Source organism: Mustela nivalis, assembly GCF_964662115.1.
Source record: "Mustela nivalis genome assembly, chromosome: 2".
Lineage (NCBI taxonomy): Eukaryota > Metazoa > Chordata > Mammalia > Carnivora > Mustelidae > Mustela > Mustela nivalis.
Window position 1 is genome coordinate 187,149,418 of NC_139021.1, and position 21,490 is coordinate 187,170,907.

The window sequence follows — 21,490 nt, forward strand, 5'->3', positions numbered from 1 at the left end:
TAGTAAATGGAATCAGTTCTCTAATTTCCCTTTCTGTATTTCCATTGTTAGTATGAAAGAGAGCAACTGATTTCTGTATATTGATTTTGTATCCTGCCACATTACTGAATTGCTGTATGAGTTCTAGTAGTTTGGGGGTGGCATCTTTTGGGTTTTCCATATAAACTATCATGTCATATTCACAAATGACAGTACAAAGAGCTGATATTCAAGATCCATAAAAAACTCCTCACACTCAATATCCCTCAAACAGATAATCACATAAAAAAAAATGGGCAGAAGACGTGAGCAGACACTTCTCCAAAGAAGACATACAAATGGCCAACAGACACTTGAAAAATGTTCAACATCATTAGCCATTAGGGAAATACAAATCAAAACACAGAGAGATACAACTTTACACTAGTTAGAATGGCAAAAATTAACAAGACAGGAAACAACAAATGTTGGCAAGGGTGTGGAGAAAAGGGAACCCTCCTACAGTGTTGGGAATGTAAGCTGGTGCAGCCACTCTAGAAAACAGTATGGAGTTTCCTCAAGACATTAAAAATAGAGCTATGCTATGACCCAGCAATTGCACTACAGAGTATTTATCCCAAAGATACAGATGTAGTGAAAAGAAGGAGCATGTGCACCCCAACATTCATAGCAGCAATGTCCACAATTGCCAAACTGTGGAAGGAGCCGAGATGTTCTTTAACAGATGAACAGATAAAGAAGATGTGGTTCATATATACAATGGAATATTACGCAGCCATCAGAAAGGATGAATACCCACAATTTGCATCGACATGGATGGAACTGGAGGGGATTTGTAGGTGAAATAAGTCAATCATTTGTATGTCTTCACTGGAGAAGTGTCTGTTCATATCTTCTGCCCATTTTTTGATATGATTATCTGTTTTGTGTGTGTTGAGTTTGAGGAGTTCTTTATAGATCCTGGATATCAACCTTTTGTCTGTACTGTCATTTGCAAATATCTTCTCCCATTCCGTGGGTTGCCTCTTTGTTTTGTTGGTTGTTTCCTTTGCTGTGCAGAAGCTTTTGAACTTGATGAAGTCCCAAAAGTTCATTTTCACTTTTGTTTCCTTTGCCTTTGGAGACATATCTTGAAAGAAGTTGCTGTGGCTGATGTCAAAGAGGTTACTGCCTATGTTCTCCTCTAGGATTCTGATGGATTCCTGTCTCACATTGAGGTCTTTTATCCATTTCGAGTTTATCTTTGTGTACGGTGTAAGAATGGTTGAGTTTCATTCTTCTACATATAGCTGTTCAGTTTTCCCAGCACCATTTTTTGAAGAGACTGTCTTTTTTCTACTGTATATTTTTTCCTGTTTTGTCGAAGATTATTTGACCATAGACAGATAATCATATCAAAAATGGGTAGAAGATATGAACAGACACTTCTCCAATGAAAACATACAAATGGCTATCAGACACATGAAAAAATGTTCATCATCACTAGCCATCAGGGAGATTCAAATTAAAACCACATTGAGATACTACCTTACACCAGTTAGAATGGCCAAAATCAGCAAGACAGGAAAAAACGTGTGTTGGAGAGGATGTGGAGAAAGGGGAACCCTCTTACACTGTTGGTGGGAATGCAAGTTGGTGCAGCCACTTTGGAGAACAGTGTAGAGATTCCTCAAGAAATTAAAAATAGAGCTTCCCTATGACCCTGCCATTGCACTACGGGGTATTTACCCCAAAGATACAGATGTCGTGAAAAGAAGGGCCATCTATACCCTAATGTTTATAGCAGCAATGGCCACGGTCGCCAAACTGTGGAAAGAACCAAGATGCCCTTCAATGGATGAATGGATAAGGAAGATGTGGTCCATATACACTATGAAGTATTAAGCCTCCATCAGAAAGGATGAATACCCAACTTTTTTTTTTCATAATTAGAAATCTCTTTATTGACAGTAAGTTAAATACCACATTATTTTTTTAAATTTATTTTTTATTTATTTTAAGCATAACAGTATTCATTATTTTTGCACCACACCCAGTGCTCCATGCAATCTGTGCCCTCTATAATACCCACCACCTGGTACCCCGACCTCCCACCCCCGCCCCTTTAAAACCCTCAGATTGTTTTTCAGAGTCCATAGTCTCTCATGGTTCACCTCCCCTTCCAATTTCCCCCAACTCCCTTCTCCTCTCTATCTCCCAACTTTTGTAGCAACATGGACAGGACTGGAAGAGATTATGCTGAGTGAAATAAGTCAAGCAGAGAGAGTCAATTATCATATGGTTTTGCTTATTTGTGGAGCATAACAAATAGCATGGAGGACATGGGAGACGGAGAGGAGAAGGGAGTTGGGGGAAAATGGAGGGGGAGACGAACCATGGGAGACTGTGGACTCTGAGAAACAACCCGAGGGTCTTGAAGGGGCAGGGGGTGGGAGGTTGGGGGATCCAGGTGATGGGTATTAAGGAGGGCACGGATTGCATAGAGTACTGGGTGTGGTACATAAACAATGAATTCTGGAACACTGAAAAAATAAAATTAAATAAAAAAAGAAATAGCAACAACAGAAAATTAAAATTATGTGAGAAAATCCTTAAGACAGCTTCTTTTACTGTGGGCAAAAAGCAAAGAAGAATACTGGAAACAACAGAAATGTACCTTCTTGGGGGAATGATTTATTGAGCGTGGTGTATGTCAATGTAAAAATGAACAAATCTTTTAGAATCTCTAAAAAGAAGAGTTTTGTTCGAGCCCAAGTGAGGACAGCCTGGGGAGCTGCCCGGGGAACATGAACTTCACAGAGAAGGGGACGCCCCAGGAAACAGCATTTGGCACAGGGCTGTGGACATTTACATAGAAAGTTACAAGTCATCAGACAAAGGTCATCAGACAAGGTTGCAGACCTCATTTTCAGCTTCTGGTGTGTGCGGGACTGTGTGACCTTGATTATATGGGCACAGGAGAGCTTTCTTCCTTTTGCTTATCTTTGTGTTTGGAACGCCCCTATTTGGTTATATTTTAAACAAAGTCGATGTACAAAGTGCGCTAGGGCAGAAACAGAGCCATGTTTTGAGGCTTTGGTCATTTTGACCTTGGTAAATGTTGAGGGATGGCTTCTCTGGGAACCCAGGAGCAGGGCTTTAAAACATTAAAAGTTGAAAATTTTCTTTATTTTCTCATGTATCACACCATAGGATATTATGCAGCATTTATTTTATTTTATTTTTAAAGATTTTATTTATTTATTTGACAGAGAGAAATCGCAAGTAGGCAGAGAGGCAGGCAGAGAGAGAGGGGAAGCAGGCTCCCTGCTGAGCAGAAAGCCCAATGTGGGACTCGATCCCAGGACCCTGAGATCATGACCCGAGCCGAAGGCAGAGGCTTAACCCACTGAGCCACCCAGGCGCCCTATTATGCAGCATTTAAAGGAATAACGAGAATCTGCATCTATTGATTCAAAGAAGACGCCCAAGAAATATTTGGTGAAGGAACAAAGCACAATAGGCAAGGGGTTCCTGGGTGGGTCAGCCAGTTAAGTGCCTGTCTTTGGCTCAGGTCAGGATCTCAGGGTCCTGCGCTCTAGCCCTACAGTGGGGTCCTTGCTCAGAGGGGAGTCTACTTCTGCTTCTTACTTTCCCTCTCCCTCTGTGTGTGTACTGTCTCTCTCAAATAAATAAAAAAAGGAGAAGGGAATTGAGGGAAATTGGAAGGGGAGGTGAACTATGAGAGACTGTGGACTCTGAAAAACAACCTGAGGGTTTTGAAGGGGCGGCGGGGGTGGGGGTGGGAGGTTGGGGGAACCAGGTGGTGGGTATTAGGGAGGGCACGTATTGCATGGAGCACTGGGTGTGGTGCAAAAACAATGAATTCTGTTACGTTGAAAAGAAGTTTAAAAAAAGTCTTATAAAAAGTAGGGGAGTGGAATAGCAAGTCCCTGTTTTTTGTTTTAAAGATTTTATTTTATTTTGTTATCCACAACTAATGAATCGTTGAACACTACAACGAAAACTTATGATGTACTATGTGTTGGCTAACTGAACATAATGAAAAATAAAAAAAGAATAAAAATAAAGATTCTATTTATTTGAGAGAGAGCATGATTACTAATGGGGGGAGTGGCAGAGGGAGAGGGAGAAGCAGACTCCTCGCTGAGCAGGGGGCCCTAAGCGGGGCTTGATCCCAGGACGCTGGCATCATGACCTGAGCTGAAGGCAGAAGCGTCACTGACTGAGCCCCCCAGGCGTCCAGCAAGGCCCTGTTTTTTAGGATCCAGCAGCACTGGCTCCCCTACCCCACCTCCATGTGGTCATACATGTGGCCAAAAGGAGCAATGTGTCTCTGGCTGATGACCCCAGGGACTTTGCAGGGGTGAGTCCGGAGGAGAGATGGGAGAGGTAGTAACTTTTTTTACCTTCACATTGTTCCCCCAGTTAAAATGAGGATCTATCTCAAAGAAATGGACTTTAATTTATAATGCAGGAAAGGAATAAATGGTCATTACATTTCTCATGTAAAACATTGTCTTAATATCCTGACGTGAAATTTGACTAACTGATACATAATTGGGGAACATGTCCAGTAAGTTAATGTGCGTATTGTTTGGGTAGATGGTGTTATCGCCTTTTTTGAAAATTGGCTGTATCATTGAAAAATCAGTAAGGTAAATATCTCCTTAGAAAAGTGGTCAAATAACAGTTCAGATATTACCAATGACCCATAAACCTAAAAATACTAATTGTTAATCTTGTTGATAACCAAATACCAGCCATTTGAATGAAGAAGCAGCCTGCTGTGGGGCGGAAAGCAGGAAGAGCTACGGAAAGCGGGGAGGTGCCTGAGGTGCAGGTGCCAGGGGTTGTGGAGAGCACCTGTATGGTAGAGACATGAACAGCTGGACCCCATCCCCGGGTCCACAGTGAAGTGGGCACCAGCCCACTGTCCTGAACTCCACGGTTTCTATCCAAACCCAGCGGACCATCAGAGTTAATGTATAATCACCACTTAAGACATGAGAGAAGACAAGGTCGTTGTGGCGAGTGTGCAGGAGAGGCTGGGGGCTGGAGGTGCAGGTGAGTCTGCAGAAGAGGCAGAAAGGGCATCATCAGAAGCAGAGGAAGGGGCTGGGGCAATGCCCTGGAGACCACATGGCATGGACTATTCTTGGAGCTGAGTGGTGGGAGGCCCCACAGGGCAGGAAGGCAAGGTGCAGGCTCGTGTGTGTGGGGGGGTCTTGAAGGTCTTTGGGTTTTACCCTCGGGTAAATTCCTGGGAACCCACTGAGGGTTTTTCAGCAGGTGAATAACCTGGCCTGATCTATGTCTTTTTTTTTTTTAAAAGATTTTTTTAATCCATTTGACAGAGAGAAATCACAAGTAGACAGAGAGGCAGGCAGAGAGAGAGAAGCAGGCTCCCTCTGAGCAGAGAGCCCGATGCGGGCCTCGATCCCAGGACCCTGAGATCATGACCTGAGCCGAAGGCAGCGGCTCAACCCACTGAGCCACCCAGGCGCCCCTGATCTATGTCTTTAAAGGAGATTCTGACTGCTTTGTTCTAAATGGACCTAATGGGGCAGGCATGATGTAGGGACCCAGCGGGAAGGGAGAAGAAGGTGCCACAGGTGAAGGCACTGCCAAAGCCAAAGATGGAGAAGATCAGGCAGGACGTGGTTGGGAAGAAGAGGGGCTCAGGGCCTCCAGTTGAAGACCATCTTCCATCTGCCTGCTCTATGTCTGCTGGAGTAGGACTCAGTCTGGCGGCTGCCAAGAGACACCCAAGTTTTCCCTTTGGGGTTTCCTTTCTATTCCAGGAGAAGAGTCAAACTCATGATGAGATGGGGGACAAACAAAGGGACGAGGAGGAGTCCTGTCCCTGGGGATACTGTAGAGTTTTAATTAAGTGACTTTGAAGATGCCAAACCCATCACATTTCTAAACGTGGCTCAAGGGAGCATGTGGGTCTCCTGTAGACTTGATTTGCAATTACAACAAACTGTCTTCAACCGTGGCTGACATTCTAAGGGACAGTTCCATGGCCCACACAGGGTGGTGACATGGCTCTGCTCAGTCTGCCCACCCTCCTGGTGGCTTGTGGGGCTTTCCTGCTGTTCACCTTTGTGTGGAGAAGAGGAGGCCCACCTGGCCTTCTTCCTCTTCCCATCATTGGGAATATCCTGCAGGTGGAACTTCGGGACCTGCCCACCTCTCTCTCCAGGGTAAGACCCCCTCAGGTATGACCAGCTGCTCCCTGGGCTTATATAAGTGCTTTACTCAGGTTTCCCAGCCAATGTTGGTGGGGGGAGTTTGTTTCTTTCAGTTGTACTAGAATATCCCATTTTTTGTTTATTTGATCCTCTTAAAGAGACCAGGAGTTGTGACCCCTCAAACATGATTCCATTCCTAACTGACGGCTCTCTGAGGTCCCTTTCATGGTCTCTGACATGAGAGGAAGCTTCCAGCTTTGATTCACACTGACACTGAACAAGAGCCCCATAATACATGGGGCACCTGTTTAGTGAGGATTGTATCCACGGCACAGTGTGGTCGTTTCCAAAGCTGCACCCCATTGTCATGGTACAAAGTGCCCACCACCCATCTGGCTTTCCAACTGTAGATCTGGAGGTCAACTCCAGGGAGACCTGTCAGCATGTTATTGCCACATCCCTGCCCTTTGGTTAGTCTAGTGCCTTGTGGACCCAGGGATCAAAGGCATCCCCTCAGGAAGGGCTATGAGGGGTATAGGGGCATCAGAATCCTCAGACAGCAGTGGATTGTGACCTGAGTGAGGGAGAGGTGGATGAACATGTCCTAGACTTCCTTGCGGTCTAGAAGCTTCTGCAGGGCCTTCATGAAGTCCCTCATCCCCGCTGGTGGAGAGAAGGCCGTGGGCACTCAGTGTTGCCCACTGGAGTGTCTCCACTTTTCCCCATGCCCATCTGGGCACCTTCCTGCCCCAACCTGGCTGGGATTCTACTGCTAGTCATGTGCTTCTCTCCCTGGCATCAACTCTCCTCCCCTTTCTCCCTTCCAGGAATCGATGCCTCTGCCAGGTCAGGCTCAGAGGGACACGGGTGGCCCTACTCACAGTCCCCAAGCTCCCGGGGCCCCTTCATACTCCTGCAGCCCCAGGATGTCCCCTCCTTCCTTTTCCCCGCTCTCCTAGGGGACTATTTCTCCTTTCCTGCCTGCTCTTATTTCTTCAAACCTCCATCAGTGTCCCCTCTGGCCCCCATGTGGTTCTCACCTCCATTTCTCTGAGAAAACCAGGCTGTCAGAGAACACGTCCTGAGGCTTCCACGCCAGCAGCCCAGAGCTCTTCAGCTTCCATACCATGAAGCTCACGGGCTCTTTGCACTGACAGGCACGCAGCTGTGCCCCTGCTTCCTGACTCTGCACCTCCCCTGGCTTTCCTCTGTCTAGAAGGAATGCTCTTGTTCTCGGCACTACTCAGACCAGAGGCCAGGAGTCATCCTGACTCCCCTCTCCCACCACATCGTGGCCACCAGCAAACCCCTTACTCTACCAAGAAAAGACATCAGGAATCTGGTCTCTCTGGACCTGGATCAATTCAACACAGCTTCCTGCCTACAGAGGCCCTTTCTTCCATTCTGTCCGTGCTCCACACAGGGAGACCCTGGAGGGGGAAGTCCACTCCCTCAGCAGCCAGTGCCCCTCTCTGACACACACAAAAGGCCTCACGGGACCTGGACCTCCCACTCCCCCAGACCCATCCTCCCACCACCTAACCCCCTGTACCATCTCCCATGCTCTCCTGTCCTCCGCTGCCCACCATGGCCACTGACCTCCTCACTTCTTCCCAACACAAACACCCTCAATTCTCAAGGCTTTGCTGGCCCTTCTGCAGGGGCTACTGTTCCCACAGATATCCACCTGGCTGGCATTCCCATCTTTCTTGGTGTTAAAATGCTGCATTCGAAGGAAACCCTCCCCAGTGGCCTTCTCTTGAGGATGAGAGCACCACCAGCCTTCTGCCCCTCCTCACTGGTGTTTCCCAACGGCATGTCTGCATGGAGGCATACTCTGGACTTGACTGTCATATGTTGCCCACTAGAATGTGTATCAAAGAAGATAAATTTCTTGCCATGCCCTGTCTTTCCTCAGTCCTGAGACACTGTGTAGTACCTAGTATTTGTCGAACGCTTAGTAAGTGGTTTGTTCTTTCCAATAAAGGAAGGGATTAGGGAAAGGCACAAGAGGTTGAGAGGCCAGAGTGTGAGTCCCTGCACAGACATGCTTCCCTCATGTCAGCATGGCCCCCGTCTGCAGCCCTGAATCTTGGCTGGGAGACACTGATGGAGAGGTGCTGGCCAGACATGGGGGCTGCTGGGAGGGAGTGTCTCCATTTCCAACTGCCCCTGTGCATCCAGGAGTTGGGACAGTTGTTCAGGTGTGCCTTGCCACTGTCTCCAGCTGGCTAAGCAGCATGGCCCCATGTAACCACTGTGTTGGGGCCCCCCATCCAAGTGTCGTGCTATATGGACACCAGGTCCTGAAGGATGTCCTGTGCCCTCGGGAAGTCACTGCAGATGTTGCAGAAACAGCAAGAGAACTTGAATCAGAAATGGGGCCTGAAGATGGGACTGGATTGTTGTGATTTCATGACAAAACTTCAGCAGATCAGGAGTTGCTTCTTAGGGGTGAACGAAGAAAGTGGTTTCTTGAGAAGGACTCTACTGCTGGTGGTGATGCCGTGAAGACTGTTGAAATGACAACAAAAGACTGGGATATCAGATAAACCTAGTTTATTAGATAAACCTAGTTGATCAGGTAGCAGTGGGGCCTGAGAGGACTGACAGCAACTCTAGAAGAAGGTCTGTGGGTAAGATGCTGTCCAACACCATCCCATGCTACAGAGAAAGTGTTCGTGTTTCCTCCATACGAGGATTTGACCAGTTAGGGACAATGTCTCTCATTCGGTGAAATCAGGATCTCCCCGGGATCCTCACGAAGTTAGAGGCCAACTCCCCGGCCCGCACCCCCTCCCGCGCAGCGAGACACATCACCCACCAGGGCTCCTAAAGGACTGGGCGCAGAGGCCTGTGGGAAATGTAGTCTCCCGCGACAACGACGGATCCCGCGCGGGACTCTGGGTCTTCGGGTTCCTTCTGCGCACGTGCGGACCCGCCCCTCCTCTTCCGCCCGGAAATCCGGCTCCCTGCGGGTGTCGGCCGCTGTGGCTGCGGGGCCCGGGGCGTTGGGTCCTGTGTCCCCGAAGGTCGGTGCGAGGGAGAAAGGGGAGCCCTGCGGCCGGCGGGAGCTCGGCGGGGGCGGGGCCTGAAGTGCAGGCGCGACCCGTGGAGCGAGACCCGGTGCGCGGGGCGACGGGCTTCGGGGCCCGCGGGGTCGGGCGCCAGCCGGGCGCCCTCGGGCTGTGCTGGCGGCGGTCGCTTGGCCGGAGAAGGCGCGCTGCGGGGGTCCCCGGCGCGCACTGCGGGGGGCTGGGCCCCGCGGCGGCGAGGGCGGGGGCGGGTCTGCAGGCGTGCGCGTGCCCGTTCCCGCTCCGGCGTGGCGCGAGCGTCTCGGTGCGGAGTGCGGGGGCCCCGGTCCGCGGCGGCGTCCGCGAAGCTCCTCCCGGGAGCGGTCGTGCGTGGGCTCTCTTGAGGCTCCCCCGAGGCCGGGGGTCGGGCCCCCGCGCCCCCCGTGCGGTCTGCCGGGCGCTGGGCTCTGCCCCGTGTGCAGGACCCGGTCTGCAGGCGCCGCTGGCTCGCGAGCCATGGCGCGGCCCCCGACGGCCGTCGCGTGTTCTCTGGAAGGGGCGCCTGTGACCTGAGCGGAGGCGCGAGAGTCCCGGCAGGGAGAGGACCCCAGCTCCGCATGGCCAAGCGCGCACGGAACCGGGCTGGGGGTGCCACTCCCCAGAGGCCGCGAGTGACGGGAAGGGTGGACCCGCCCTCGGGAGACCTGCGCCAGGCGGACAGGGGCGGGCGACGGCGCGAGGGGTCACGCGCCCGAGGGGCCCGGTGTGAGGGGGAGGGGGACCTGCTGAGGCTGAGAGGCCGCTCGCCCCAAACCCTGCCTGGCTCGGTTCTCCTCTCCCGGCTTCTGTTGCCCGAACTCCCTCCGCTGGCGCGGCTGGCGTGGCCTCGCGCGCTCCCCGCGGTGGCCCGGGAAGGGTCTGCGGGTGCGGCGGGGGTCTGCGAGGCGGCTTCCAGGACGCGAGCGGGCTGCGGGCTCCCCGGCTTGCGCGCGTCGGGGAACCCGACCTGGGGGTGCTGTGCGTTCTGTTCTCTCTTTTGCCGCAGTGAAGCCACGGCCCGTGTCTGTTTCTGACCTCATTTCTGACCAAGGCGGCCACTTAGGACTGCGCTTCTTGGGGGAACTGCCTCAGACGTGCCCGTCCCACTTTCCCTGACGTCTTCCCTGCCCTGCGGGGCTCAAGGCGTTTCCGGGGCAGGTGTTCGCACGGAATGCCAGCGACCTCTCTACCGCGCGATGCCAGCGGCCTGGTGTCCATTTTCCGTTGTGGGAAGTGGGAAAATCGGACGCAGTTTTCTTGTCTAACGCATCTTCCCGGACCGCACATCCAACCCCGCATGCGCCCGGCTGTGGCCAGCAGACTCGTGGCGCCAAGTCCCGGTGTTAAGACGGGTGTCTGCGGGCTCCCCACGGCGGGTCTTCCAGGGCCTCACTGGCGTCCAGCGAGCGGGCAGTCTTCCCACCCCTCAGAGGTTCGGTGTGCGTTGTCAGGTTCTGTCGATGGTCCTCGGTGTGTAATTCCAGACTCTCTCCCCGTGTACACACTGAGTTGGGGGCTCACGTGTATCACGTGAGCATTTGCTGGGTTACAGGCCAACCGCATTCAGCGACTTTAAACAACAGTCATTTTAGGTTTTGAGGTCCTGTGGCTCCGCACTTGGGGCTGGGTGTACTCGGTCGGTCCCATCGGTGCCTGGTTCCCACCAGAGGCCGTGATCTTCTGGTGCCAAGGCTGGGGTCGGTTGGTGAAAGAGGAAGGTCGGTTGGTGAAAGGTCGGTTGGTGAAAGGTCGGTTGGTGAAAGCCTCGTATCAGGCCAGTCCCGGGCCTCTTCACGGATGTCCGCAGAAAGGCGCTCCTCCACCTGTGTCCAGGGTGTGTGCTGCGTTCCTTTTGACGAGAGCAGGTCACGTGGCAAAGCCCACCTCTGTGTTGGAGGAAGTGAGCCGAGGGGAGCAGGTCACGGAGAACCATCACTGGAAGAGTGCCCTGCAGCACAGTGTCCCATGTCCCTTACGGGTGTCTCTTCCTGTAAAGTCACGGGCCAGCAGTGTTGTTGCAGGGTGTCTGCTTCTGTGAAGACGAGCTGTTTACACCGCGGGTGTCCTCACATAGGCACGACTGTGAAGCCCTGCGTCTGCGTCTCTACTAATAGGAACATAAACAGTCGTTGCTTTAATGAGCATCTTCAAGATCTTAAATTGATTCTTTCTCTTCACTGTTGATAAGTCAGTAGGGAATGTGTGTTTTGATGAACTGTATGTGTAAATTAATGGGCCTGTAATAGGGTCTTTCCTGCCCTTTCTCAAGGTGAAAATTCTCTCGTCCCACAGGAGCAGCACGCTCGCTCCCTCTCGTCTTCTCTGGCCACTGTGGAGAGCTTCAGACAGGACAGTCCAGGTGTGGGAGCCGAGCCCCAGCGTCTGGTCCCGCAGCCAGTCCGTTCACCTCCTGTCCCAGGGGTCCCTCCAGAGCCCTCTGTGGTTTCCCGGAGCAGCAGAAGATGAACACCTCTCTGGTGAATTGTCCGCTTGTTTGGCGTGGCGCTTCCTGAGCTCGGAGAGGAAGGGCTCAGGCTTTATTTATTTAATTTTATTTTATTTCTCAGTGTTCCCGATTCATTGTTTATGCAGCACACCAGTGCTCCATGCGGTACGTGCCTCCTTAGTAAGGGCTCATACTGTAAAATAGAAAAGTAGAAGTCGGTAAAATGCAGCTTCGGGGTGATACGCGGAAACACGGCAACAGTGGCATGCGGATGTGGACGGGTTATATGACCTTCGAGTCATCCAGGGTGAGTGCAGGTTGGTCTCTGGGCTTTCTGACGCCGCCGCAGAATGACACACAGCGTTGCTGCCTGTTCAGAAAGGACCCTCAGAAGAGGCATGTCCCGTTCTCACAGGACCTGAACATTGTAGGCCCAGCAGTCTGAAGTGGTGCCTTTGTTGGTCACACGGCTGAGGGGGCAGACAGCGGTTTGCCACCAGTCTGGAAGGTCACCTGGTGCTGGAATGCTGTTTGCCTGAGAAGCTTTGCTAGAGTCGAGTCCCAGGCAGCTTCTGGAGGGCTCTGCTGGGTCCACGGCCCCACTGCAGCCACGGCCCGAGCCCTGCTAGACTCAGACCCTGGGGTGTCTGCAGGTCTTACCCTCCACGTGTTTCTGTCAGCCGGTCTGTGTAGGCTGTGTGTCCGACTGTGGAGAGTGGTATTTTCTGAGAGAGAGTTCACGGCGCGTTTGCACCTTACCGTCCTCCGTGTCGTGTTAATCCATGTCTTCTAAGTGAAGAAATAATCCTACAACCTACAGAGCAACCCAGATTATGTCTGATTCAGTGACGGTGCTGTGGGCTGTGCCTTACTCGACTCTTCTGCCGTAGGAAAACTGCCGTCCAGGGTCTTCTCCTGGACATTCTCGTCTCTTAGCGTCTGGGGCGGCCTCCCTGGTGGTTTCTTCTGCTTGTTTCCTCTCCTGAACGCAGCTCATCCAAGGGTTCCGATCTGGGCCCCTTTTCCACACTCTGGTTTTCCTGCACTTGTCCGGCCCTCTGCGGTTGGCGGTCCTGACAGCGCCTCTCCCCAGCTCGGGCCTCTTCCTGAGCCTTTCGACCACTAGTTCAAGCCCCTGGGGAATGTTTTCGTGCGGCTGTTCCAGAAGGCACCTCACGCGGAGTGAGTCCTGTGGGAAAAGCACATCTTCCTTTCTTCTCTCCCGTGTCCTTCTTCGTTAGCCAGCCACCGACACGACCAAAATGGAGTTTCTCTTCTCCCGCTCTCTCCCCCTGAACCTCGGCTGGCGTCGAGATCCGGACACTTGGATCATGAGATGGAGCCTCCGTGTCAGTCACAGCCCACTGCAGTCATACAGAACAGCGTCATTGTCCTCCATGTCCTCCGTGCTCCTTCCGCTCGTTTTCCTGCCTCCCAGCCCTTGGCCAGTGGTGATGCTTTTCCAGGCTCCGTAGTGTTGCCTCTGACAGGCAGGCGTGCAGTTGGAATCCCAGTGTGTGGTCCTTGACGCCTGCTCCTCTCCCTTCCTGGGGTGCGTTTGCGCTTCCTCCCCCGTTCTTCCCTTGCCCCGATAGCTCCTTTGTCTTCAGCCCCACGTGGCATTCCGTTGTCAGAGGGGAGCGCAGTTGATTCGTGCATCCGCTGAAGACGTTGGGTCACGTCCAGGTTTGATGGTTATGAATAAAGCGGCGGTACGCATCCTGTGCTGGTGTCCACGTGGACGTGCGTTTTCAGCTCCTCCGATGCGTACCAGAGGGGCGAGGCAGGGATCGTGGGTTGGGCGTTTGTGCTTACCTGTGCAGACGGTACCAAACTATCTCCCAAATGGCTAAACCATTTTGGTGCCTCGCTACGGCAGCCGTAGCAAATTAAAACTCTGCACTTCATTCCGTTACCTTTTTATTCACTCCTCACAGGGTTTACCACACAAGTCTTTACCAAACATACTGAGTAGTAGTGCCCTACTTCATAGAAAATAGGAACTTTTGAACAGTATAAATCCATTTGCTGCCCTGTCATGTGTACTGTGGATAGTAGACACATGTGTACATACTGAGCCTACAGACGTTATGAGTGCTCTGTACATCGTTGCAATGTTTTCCCTAAAGGATCATGTCTTTTGTAGACGTAAGGAAGAAAAGTGCATATATATATGTATATAGTTCCTTATGTTTACCTACACATTGGCATTTCCAGTGATCTTGATTCTGTCTTATGGATCCAGATCATCTGGTGTCACTTTGTTTCAACCACGGAGAAGGTCCTTTGCCATTGTAGTGCCAACTTCTGATGATGAATTATGTTAGTTTGTGTTCCTCTGAAAATGTTTGTATTTCACTTCAGTTTTGTAGCATAACTGCTCAGTGGGTGCAGAATCAAGGAATCGAAGGATTTACGTTCACCACGTTGTTTCCGATAAGTTGCCCGTCCTTCCCCGTACTTGAACCTGAATGTGCTTGCTCTTCTCTGGCTGCTTTCAAGATTTTTCTCTCTCTTCTTTTTTTTTTTTTTTTTTAAGATTTTATTTATTTATTTGAGAGAAAGATAGAGCTGAGTGAGGAGAAGGTCAGAGAGAGAAGCAGACTCCCTGTGGAGCTGGGAGCCCCGTGCAGGACTCGATCCCGAGACTTCGGGATCATGACCTGAGCCAAAGCAGTCGTCCAACCAGCTGAGCCACCTGGGCGTCCCAAGATTTCTCTTTATTCTTGGATGTTGGCAGGTTGGCTGTGATGTGCCTAGAATAGTTTGTTGGCTTTTTGTTTTTTGTTTTCTTCCTAAATCTAACTTATGGGCACTGAAGTTAATAAATCTGTATATTCAGATCATTCACGAAATTTGGGAAGGTTGGAGCCATTATTTCTGAAATATGTAAGTGCTCTATTTTTCCTCCTTTCCTTACGGAACTCGTTACATGTTGTTAGACTGGTTTTTAAATTGTTCATGGGCCTCTTTATTTGTCTTCATTTTTTTCTCTCTCTCATAAAGATTAGAAAATACCTGTTGATCCATCTCCCAAGTTCAGAGACTTTCTTTGCTGTTGTTTCCAGTCTGAGGTAGGAAATTTCTGCTGTGGGATCTCTTTACCTTACCCGGCAGTACAGACTACAAACCATGGGTGTATTTTGTTCAAGACCAAACACACAAAAAAGAATGAACTCCTAGACTTCCTGTTCTGATCCAGGCTGATGCCTTGAATTGAGGCACATGTCATTCCAGGAATTGGTGTCCTTTGAGAACGTGACTGTGAACTTCTCCTGGGAGGAGTGGCAGGACCTGGATGATGCTCAGAGGACCCTGTACAGGGCCGTGATGCTGGAGACCTACAGGAGCCTGGTGTCCCTGGGTGAGTGAGAGTGTCCCAGCAGGGGCAGGCACTTTCCTCTTCATGGTAAAGGTGCAGCGGTGTACGAAGTGAAAGGCTGCTCAGGGTTAGGCTCCGCGGCCCAGGAGAATGTGCGTGCTCACCCTCTAGTCGGAGGTTCATGTTGGCCCTTCATCGTACAGTCCTTGGAGCTCTGCTCATGTCATTCTTCAAAGGCCCTGAAACTGAAGCAGTTTGTGAAAAGTCCCACTTATTTCTGATCAACAGGACACTGCATTTCCAAACCTGAGGTGATTGTCAAGTTGGAGCAAGGAGCAGAGCCGTGGGCTGTGCGGGAAGCCCCAACCCGGTGCCTCCCAGGTCAGTGAGTGCATACTGGACAGGGGTCTATGAAGAGAAGAGCACAGCCAGTGTGGGCCGTGCCGGGCTGTTTTCCCAGGTGCTTTTCCCAGGCCCAGACCTCAGGAGAGGGAGTCTGTATGGATCACGCTCCTGCCTTCTTCACTCTCACAGTATGGCTCTCACCCACAAATGTCCCCTTCTTTTCTTAATTGCCCACTCTTTTCTTAGACTTATCCAAAATCCATTCCAGTATTTTCTTCAATAGCCGTTGTCTCTGGGTTCAAAGGTGCCCTCCTTGCATACACTGTTCCCTTTCGAGTGTTTATTTATCCCTCATTTATTCTTTTGACACAGGTAAAGCATGGGTCATTTTGTAGTTGTGGGGATTACAGTGGTAATCAAATACATGCCGTCCTTTCTAGGAGATTCCTTTCAGTTGAGTCAGAATGAAGCAAATACACAAAAGACTAAGAAGTGGGTCACAATCAGAAATAATGTTTTACCACTCTGAGAGAAAAACTGGGGTGTGTTATTTTAGTAGGGAAGCCCAGAGAAAGTATTTTTGAGGGAATTATCAAGACTTTACTTTCGGATAGCTTTAACCTGAGGTGATGATTTAGATTTTCCAATGTTGACAACATAACCCATACAGGGTATAGTGTCTGCAGTAGAGATTGGGTGTCACTATTAGAAGTTGCAAACTAGAACAGTCTTTAGCCTGACTGGTATCTGAGGCACAGGATGAGAGGAGGTTGCCCAGGTAGTTGCTAAGGAAGTAAGGGAGCGCAGGACCAAGCCTTGTCAAGCGCAGAATCAGTGTCACAGGGGGCGGAGAACCATGCACAAGCTGCAGTGTGGAAAGGGGTGATCCATGGCACGGGGGGAGACTCTGGAGTTCATGCGTTCTCAAGGCCAGTGGAGCCAGGGGTTTCAGGATGCAGTTGCTCCTGCTAAGTAACCCTAGAACAGAGAGAATCCAGTCCATGCATGGACTCCATTTCCATTGAAAGTAGGACACAGCTGATACTCCAAAGTTCAAAACAGAGCCTTTAGAAACAGCACATTGTCAAGTAGGGATGCACCAGCAGGAAGCAAAGCACAGCAAAACAGGTGAGACTGCTTTTCCAAGAAGCAGCCAGAAAAAGACTTTTCAGAGCTCAGGAGTGCAGCCTGTGTTGCAGAACCTAAATTGTTTAGACCAGCAGGGAGGGTAGCCCAGGGAGGAGAATTGGAACTTGGTTGTAAGAAGCCAAGGCATAGGGTCTCATTAGGAGTTAGCAGAAATCTGTCTTTGGCTAGCATGGAGAAGGAGAGAGGATGCCCATAGACATCCCCCAAGAAGTAGTGAAAAAATAAAGAAACATGGGTGCAGATCCTTGTCCCTAAGCAATATCCCTGCTTAGGTGAAAAATGGCCATCTACTGCATCCTAAAGTAGCCAATACAGGACAGTCCTGTCACCTTCAAAGCTGAGTGATGAGGAAAGGCCAAGCAAAAAGGACTGCACAGTTATTGTGAGAGAAAACAGGAAACAGAAGGAACACAGATGGCAGATGAAAAACTCAGCCGAAACTGCGGCTAGGGAGTAGGTGACTGTTGGGATTTCCTCCTGGATCCAGTAAGGAAAAAAGAAACTTGGAAAAGCAGATCTGAGGGCGCCTGAGTGGCTCAGTGAGTTAAAGCCTCTGCCTTTCGCTCGGGTCATGGTCCCAGGGTCCTGGGATCGAGCCCCACATCGGGCTCTCTGCTCAGCGGGGAGCCTGCTTCCTCCTTTCTCTCTGCCTGCCTCTCTGCCTACTTGTGATTTCTGTATGTAAAATAAATAAATAAAATCTTAAAAAAAAACCGACAAATAAAACCATGATTTGATATTCAATAATATATTAGTGTCATTTGTTACATGATTTTGTTAGGGAGAAAAATAATATGCTTATCATAACATACCCATTATTGATTCTTCAAAATTCATATCCTGCTGTTGTTGGGTCCGTTATCAAAGGCACGAGGCGGAGACAAAGTTACGCAAAGCCTTATTCTGTGCCAAGCAATGGCCAGTCAGACTGACCGGCCAGGGCCGTCTCCGAAGAGAGCGATGCCCCTTGGTCTTACAGGCTAGTTTTTATAGGGCACAATCGCAGACATCTGCATAGGTGGCTTTGGCTGATTGGATGTCTCCTACCTGTGTGTTTTAGTAGCGGTTACCTGGAACCAATACTAGTAACTGCTGAGGCATTTATTAAACAACCAAATGGCTATCTAGGCAACATGGAGTCACTCTGGCTAAGCAGGCCCAAGCAGGCCCTAGGGGTTTAACAGGTTTTAACGTGGATTTGGCCCCAATACTGTGATGGAAAGAAACGGCTTTACTCCTACACAAACCTTCCATAAGAAATGCTTAGATGTAGTTACCAGACGTGTCTGGTAACCAGACATGGTTACTTCGTCTCATTTCAGATGTCCAGAGTGCAGGTGACCTGACAGAGACCCGCCAGGACCATCAGAGCAGACATGTGGGGCAAGTTGGGTTCTCCAGCAACAAAAGGTCAACTACGAAGAGAACCGCCTTGGGCAAACCATTTAATTTGAGCGCAATCCACATTTCAGACCTGGTTATAAATAATGGAGACTGTTCAGGAATGAAGCCAGAGGAGTTTGATGTGTGTCAGAACATGTTTCTCCCTGGTGAGCCTGATGAGATGCGTGGTGGAGAGAAGCCCAAGGACTGTAATGTGAGCGGCAAACCCTTCAGGTGTGAACACCATAGTTTTCATCAGAAGGGTCAGATTTTGCAGCCACTTTTTGAATTTGGTGGGCAAGGGCATGACTTGAACAGGGAGACAACCACCTTTACACATAGCAGTGCTCCTGTGGGAGAGACTGCCTATAACTACGATGACTGTTGGAGAGCCTGTGACAAGTCTGCTGTCGTTGTCCGAGAGAGAACTCACATAGGGGAGGGTCACTGTAGGTGTAACAAATGGGGGAACACCTGTGTGAAACCAACCCAATCGAATCTTCACAGAGCTGATTTGGAGGAGCAACACTGTGAATGTGATCAAAGAGGGGACAATTTCAGCAAGAAATTACACCTTACTCGGCTTTCAAGAACTCAGGAGAGAAAACTTTTGAATGTGACATATGTGGCAAAACTTTCCATGCAAAGTCTAATCTCCGTAAACATCAGAAAATGCACACAGGGGAGAAACCCTATCAATGTAGTGAGTGTGAGGAAACCTTTATCAGTAAAACAGTTCTTACAGTACATTGGAGAACTCATACAGGGAGAAACCCTACGCATGTATCAAGTGTAAGAAAACTTTCTGCCGTAAGTCTCACCTAACTGTTCATCAGAGAACCCGCATGGGAGAAGAACCATATGAGTGTTACGAATGTGGGAGATCTTTCTCTGTGAAAACCAAACTCACTGTGCATCTGAGAGCACACACAGGGGAGAAGTCCTATGAATGCCACGGGTGTAGGAAATCCTTTTACCAGAAGTCAGCCCTCACTGTACATCGAAGGAGTCACAATAGAGAGACACATCATGAATGCAGTGATTGTGGTAAAACCTTCTGTCAGAAGTCCGTTATCACTGCGCATCGGAGAACTCACACAGGAGAGAGACCTTACAAATGTCCAGAATGTGAGAAATCCTTTGGCCATCGCCCAGCTCTTACCGTCCATCAGAGAACTCATACAAGAGATAGACCTTATAAATGTAACGAGTGTGGGAGATCTTTCTGTGTAAAGCCAAAGCTCACTGTGCATCTGAGACTTCACACTGGTGAGAGACCATATGAGTGTAAGGAATGTGGGAAAACTTTCTACCAGAAATCAAAACTCACTGTACACCAGAGAACTCACACAGGTGAGAAACCTTATAAATGTGACGAGTGTTGGAAGACCTTTTGTGAGAGGTCAGCTCTCAGTAGGCATCAGAGAACTCACACAGGAGAGAAGCCCTATGGATGCAAAGAATGTAGCAAGACTTTCTACCAGAAGTCAGCCCTGACTGTGCATCAGAGAACTCACACAGGAGAGAAGCCCTGTGGATGTAATGCATGTGGGAAAACCTTCTGTCAGAAGTCACACCTCAGCAAACATCAGAGAACTCACACTGGGGAGAAGCCATGTGTGGCAGAGACTGGCGATACGTACACCAAAACTCACTTTCTCTTTGTGTCGGGCACACAGTTCGCCTGCATTTTTTGGCTCCCGTTTACTGTGGGTGGAAGCACGTAATTGAGCTCTGGCCAAGAGATCATGAACACAAATTATGAACATTACTTCCATGCCTGGCCACAAAAAAACTTACTTGCCTTTGCTGATTTTTCACCCCTGGAATGCATATTACCCACAGGTGTGTTTTTGGAGCCACATGGTGAAGATGGCAACCAGGACTTAAGGCAGAAAGGACTGACTGGGGAGGGCAAAGATCTTCCCAATGCTGCCTCACAAATCTTCACCTGCACTTACCTGAGGGAGAAGTAGTCACTGTTGAATCCTATGTGTGACCTATTTCCAACAATGTGAGTCCATTGTAGCTAGTTCAGTTTGCGAATTTGAGGTCGGCTTCTGTGAGACGTTACCAGTCCTTGTGTAAGAGAGTCACACAGGAAAGAACCTTTTGTTGTTACTTTTCATCCCCAAGCAATGGATGTAAAAATCAAAGAAATCATAGGAAAAAAATTCAATAAATGCAGGAATGACTTTATTGGGCAGAGACAGGTCATTGAACACTGAGGATAAAGTAAAACCTTATAAATACCTTTAATGTGTCCACTTTTCAACAGAAGGTCCAACTTTGTATCAGTGAGTTTTTCATGAAGCGCAAACTATCAGCTTAGGTAATGTGGATAAAAAAATTTCAGATAGAAATGATACTATATTAAAGAAGATTTTTGAAAGACTATAGACCATTTTTTCTCTGGGGTGATTTTTGCCTCTATGGGGACACTTGGCAATGCTACTCCTGGTAAGTAGCACAGTCACTTCTGAATTTTTCTATTTGGGGTTGTTACAGGGCCCACGAAGATCCTAAGGGGTGGAGAAGTAGAGTCCACCTTTACCTGTTGATGTAAAGGCATCTCACAAGAGTGTGTGGCCGTCTCTGGAAAATACAGTAGGACACCACCTGCTTTCTGGCCGCAGAGTTCACATCACTTATAAATGCACACTACACTAACACTCAAAGAATTCCAACTTATAAAGCTGTTTGGCTGAACATTGAGGACATCGTCATCTGTATCAGGACAAGGAGCACAGTCTCTTTGGGAGCATGCCTTCTGTGTGGTTCCTCTTAGCCTGAAGCCATGTGACCTCAAGTGGCCACTTAGATGGTCCACAGCGTAGCATGGAGATGGGGAGACTCCGTCCACTCAAAGGGGAGGGCAACTGGGAGGCACTCAGCCATCTGTGGTCCCCATGAACTCTGAAGTCTAGCAGGGCACCCCATCAGCCCCTCGATCAGGGTGCAGTGGGTCTGAGAGTGACTTCCAAGGCTCTGGGTTCTGCACTCTGTCATCTCTCTTCTACCAACACATAACCAGCTTTTTGTTTGCTTTTACACTAACTAGTTTCTTCAGGTGTATTTCCTGCCCAGAGGGCTCTTTTCATTTGAACTGTTTCTAAACTTATTTCAAATTGATTTAATTTCCTTTAAAAAGTTTTTGGATTTTTCATCTATTAAATTATAATCCACTCCATTAGATGAAAGCCATCCCCCACCACTCTGCCTCAAACAGAGTGATGTGGGGACAATGCCCCTAAGATTTGCAAAAACCCTCTGTGTAATCCGTCATGAAGATTTACAAGGCTTAAGAGACTAAGGGTCTTCGAGCAGCATCCTTGGTCTGAGATTTACCCTGAGGCTCCATTTTGTGGATACTGTCCTGAATGTGATCTTTAGCCTGAAGTCATTTCCTATCTCAGGGATCCTTTTTTCTGCCTGGAGAAGCTGGGAAGGAGGAACAGTTCCATTTTCAAACCTGGGAAGTCCTGGCTCCTTGGTATTTTGTCTAGATTAATCTTTAAGACTGAACAGTTTCTTTTAACTCATCTGTCTCTACGTATACCTTCTGGTAAGTGACGCTACCAGCTACGTCTTTCTGTTCGTCTCAGCTAGGGACCCA

At 49.4% G+C, this 21,490-nt stretch overlaps 1 protein-coding gene across 7 annotated transcripts; it reads left to right on the plus strand.

Moving 5' to 3' along the window:
• The first annotated feature begins 8,999 nt into the window (after positions 1-8,999).
• On the plus strand, positions 9,000-20,273 carry LOC309859149 (zinc finger protein 717-like). 7 transcript variants are annotated; one of them, XM_082719639.1, is made up of 6 exons: positions 9,000-9,302; positions 11,522-11,706; positions 11,822-11,982; positions 14,913-15,039; positions 15,286-15,378; positions 17,814-20,273. In XM_082719639.1, exons 3-6 carry the CDS (start codon positions 11,899-11,901, stop codon positions 18,668-18,670), a joined length of 1,161 nt encoding a protein of 386 aa, XP_082575765.1. In that variant the 5' UTR covers positions 9,000-9,302; positions 11,522-11,706; positions 11,822-11,898; the 3' UTR covers positions 18,671-20,273. The 7 variants fall into 7 exon arrangements, with proteins under 7 accessions (XP_082575765.1, XP_082575766.1, XP_082575764.1 ...); XM_082719640.1 differs by having other exon boundaries at positions 9,000-9,208; XM_082719638.1 differs by having other exon boundaries at positions 9,001-9,302; positions 11,797-11,982.
• Positions 20,274-21,490: the final 1,217 nt, after the last annotated feature.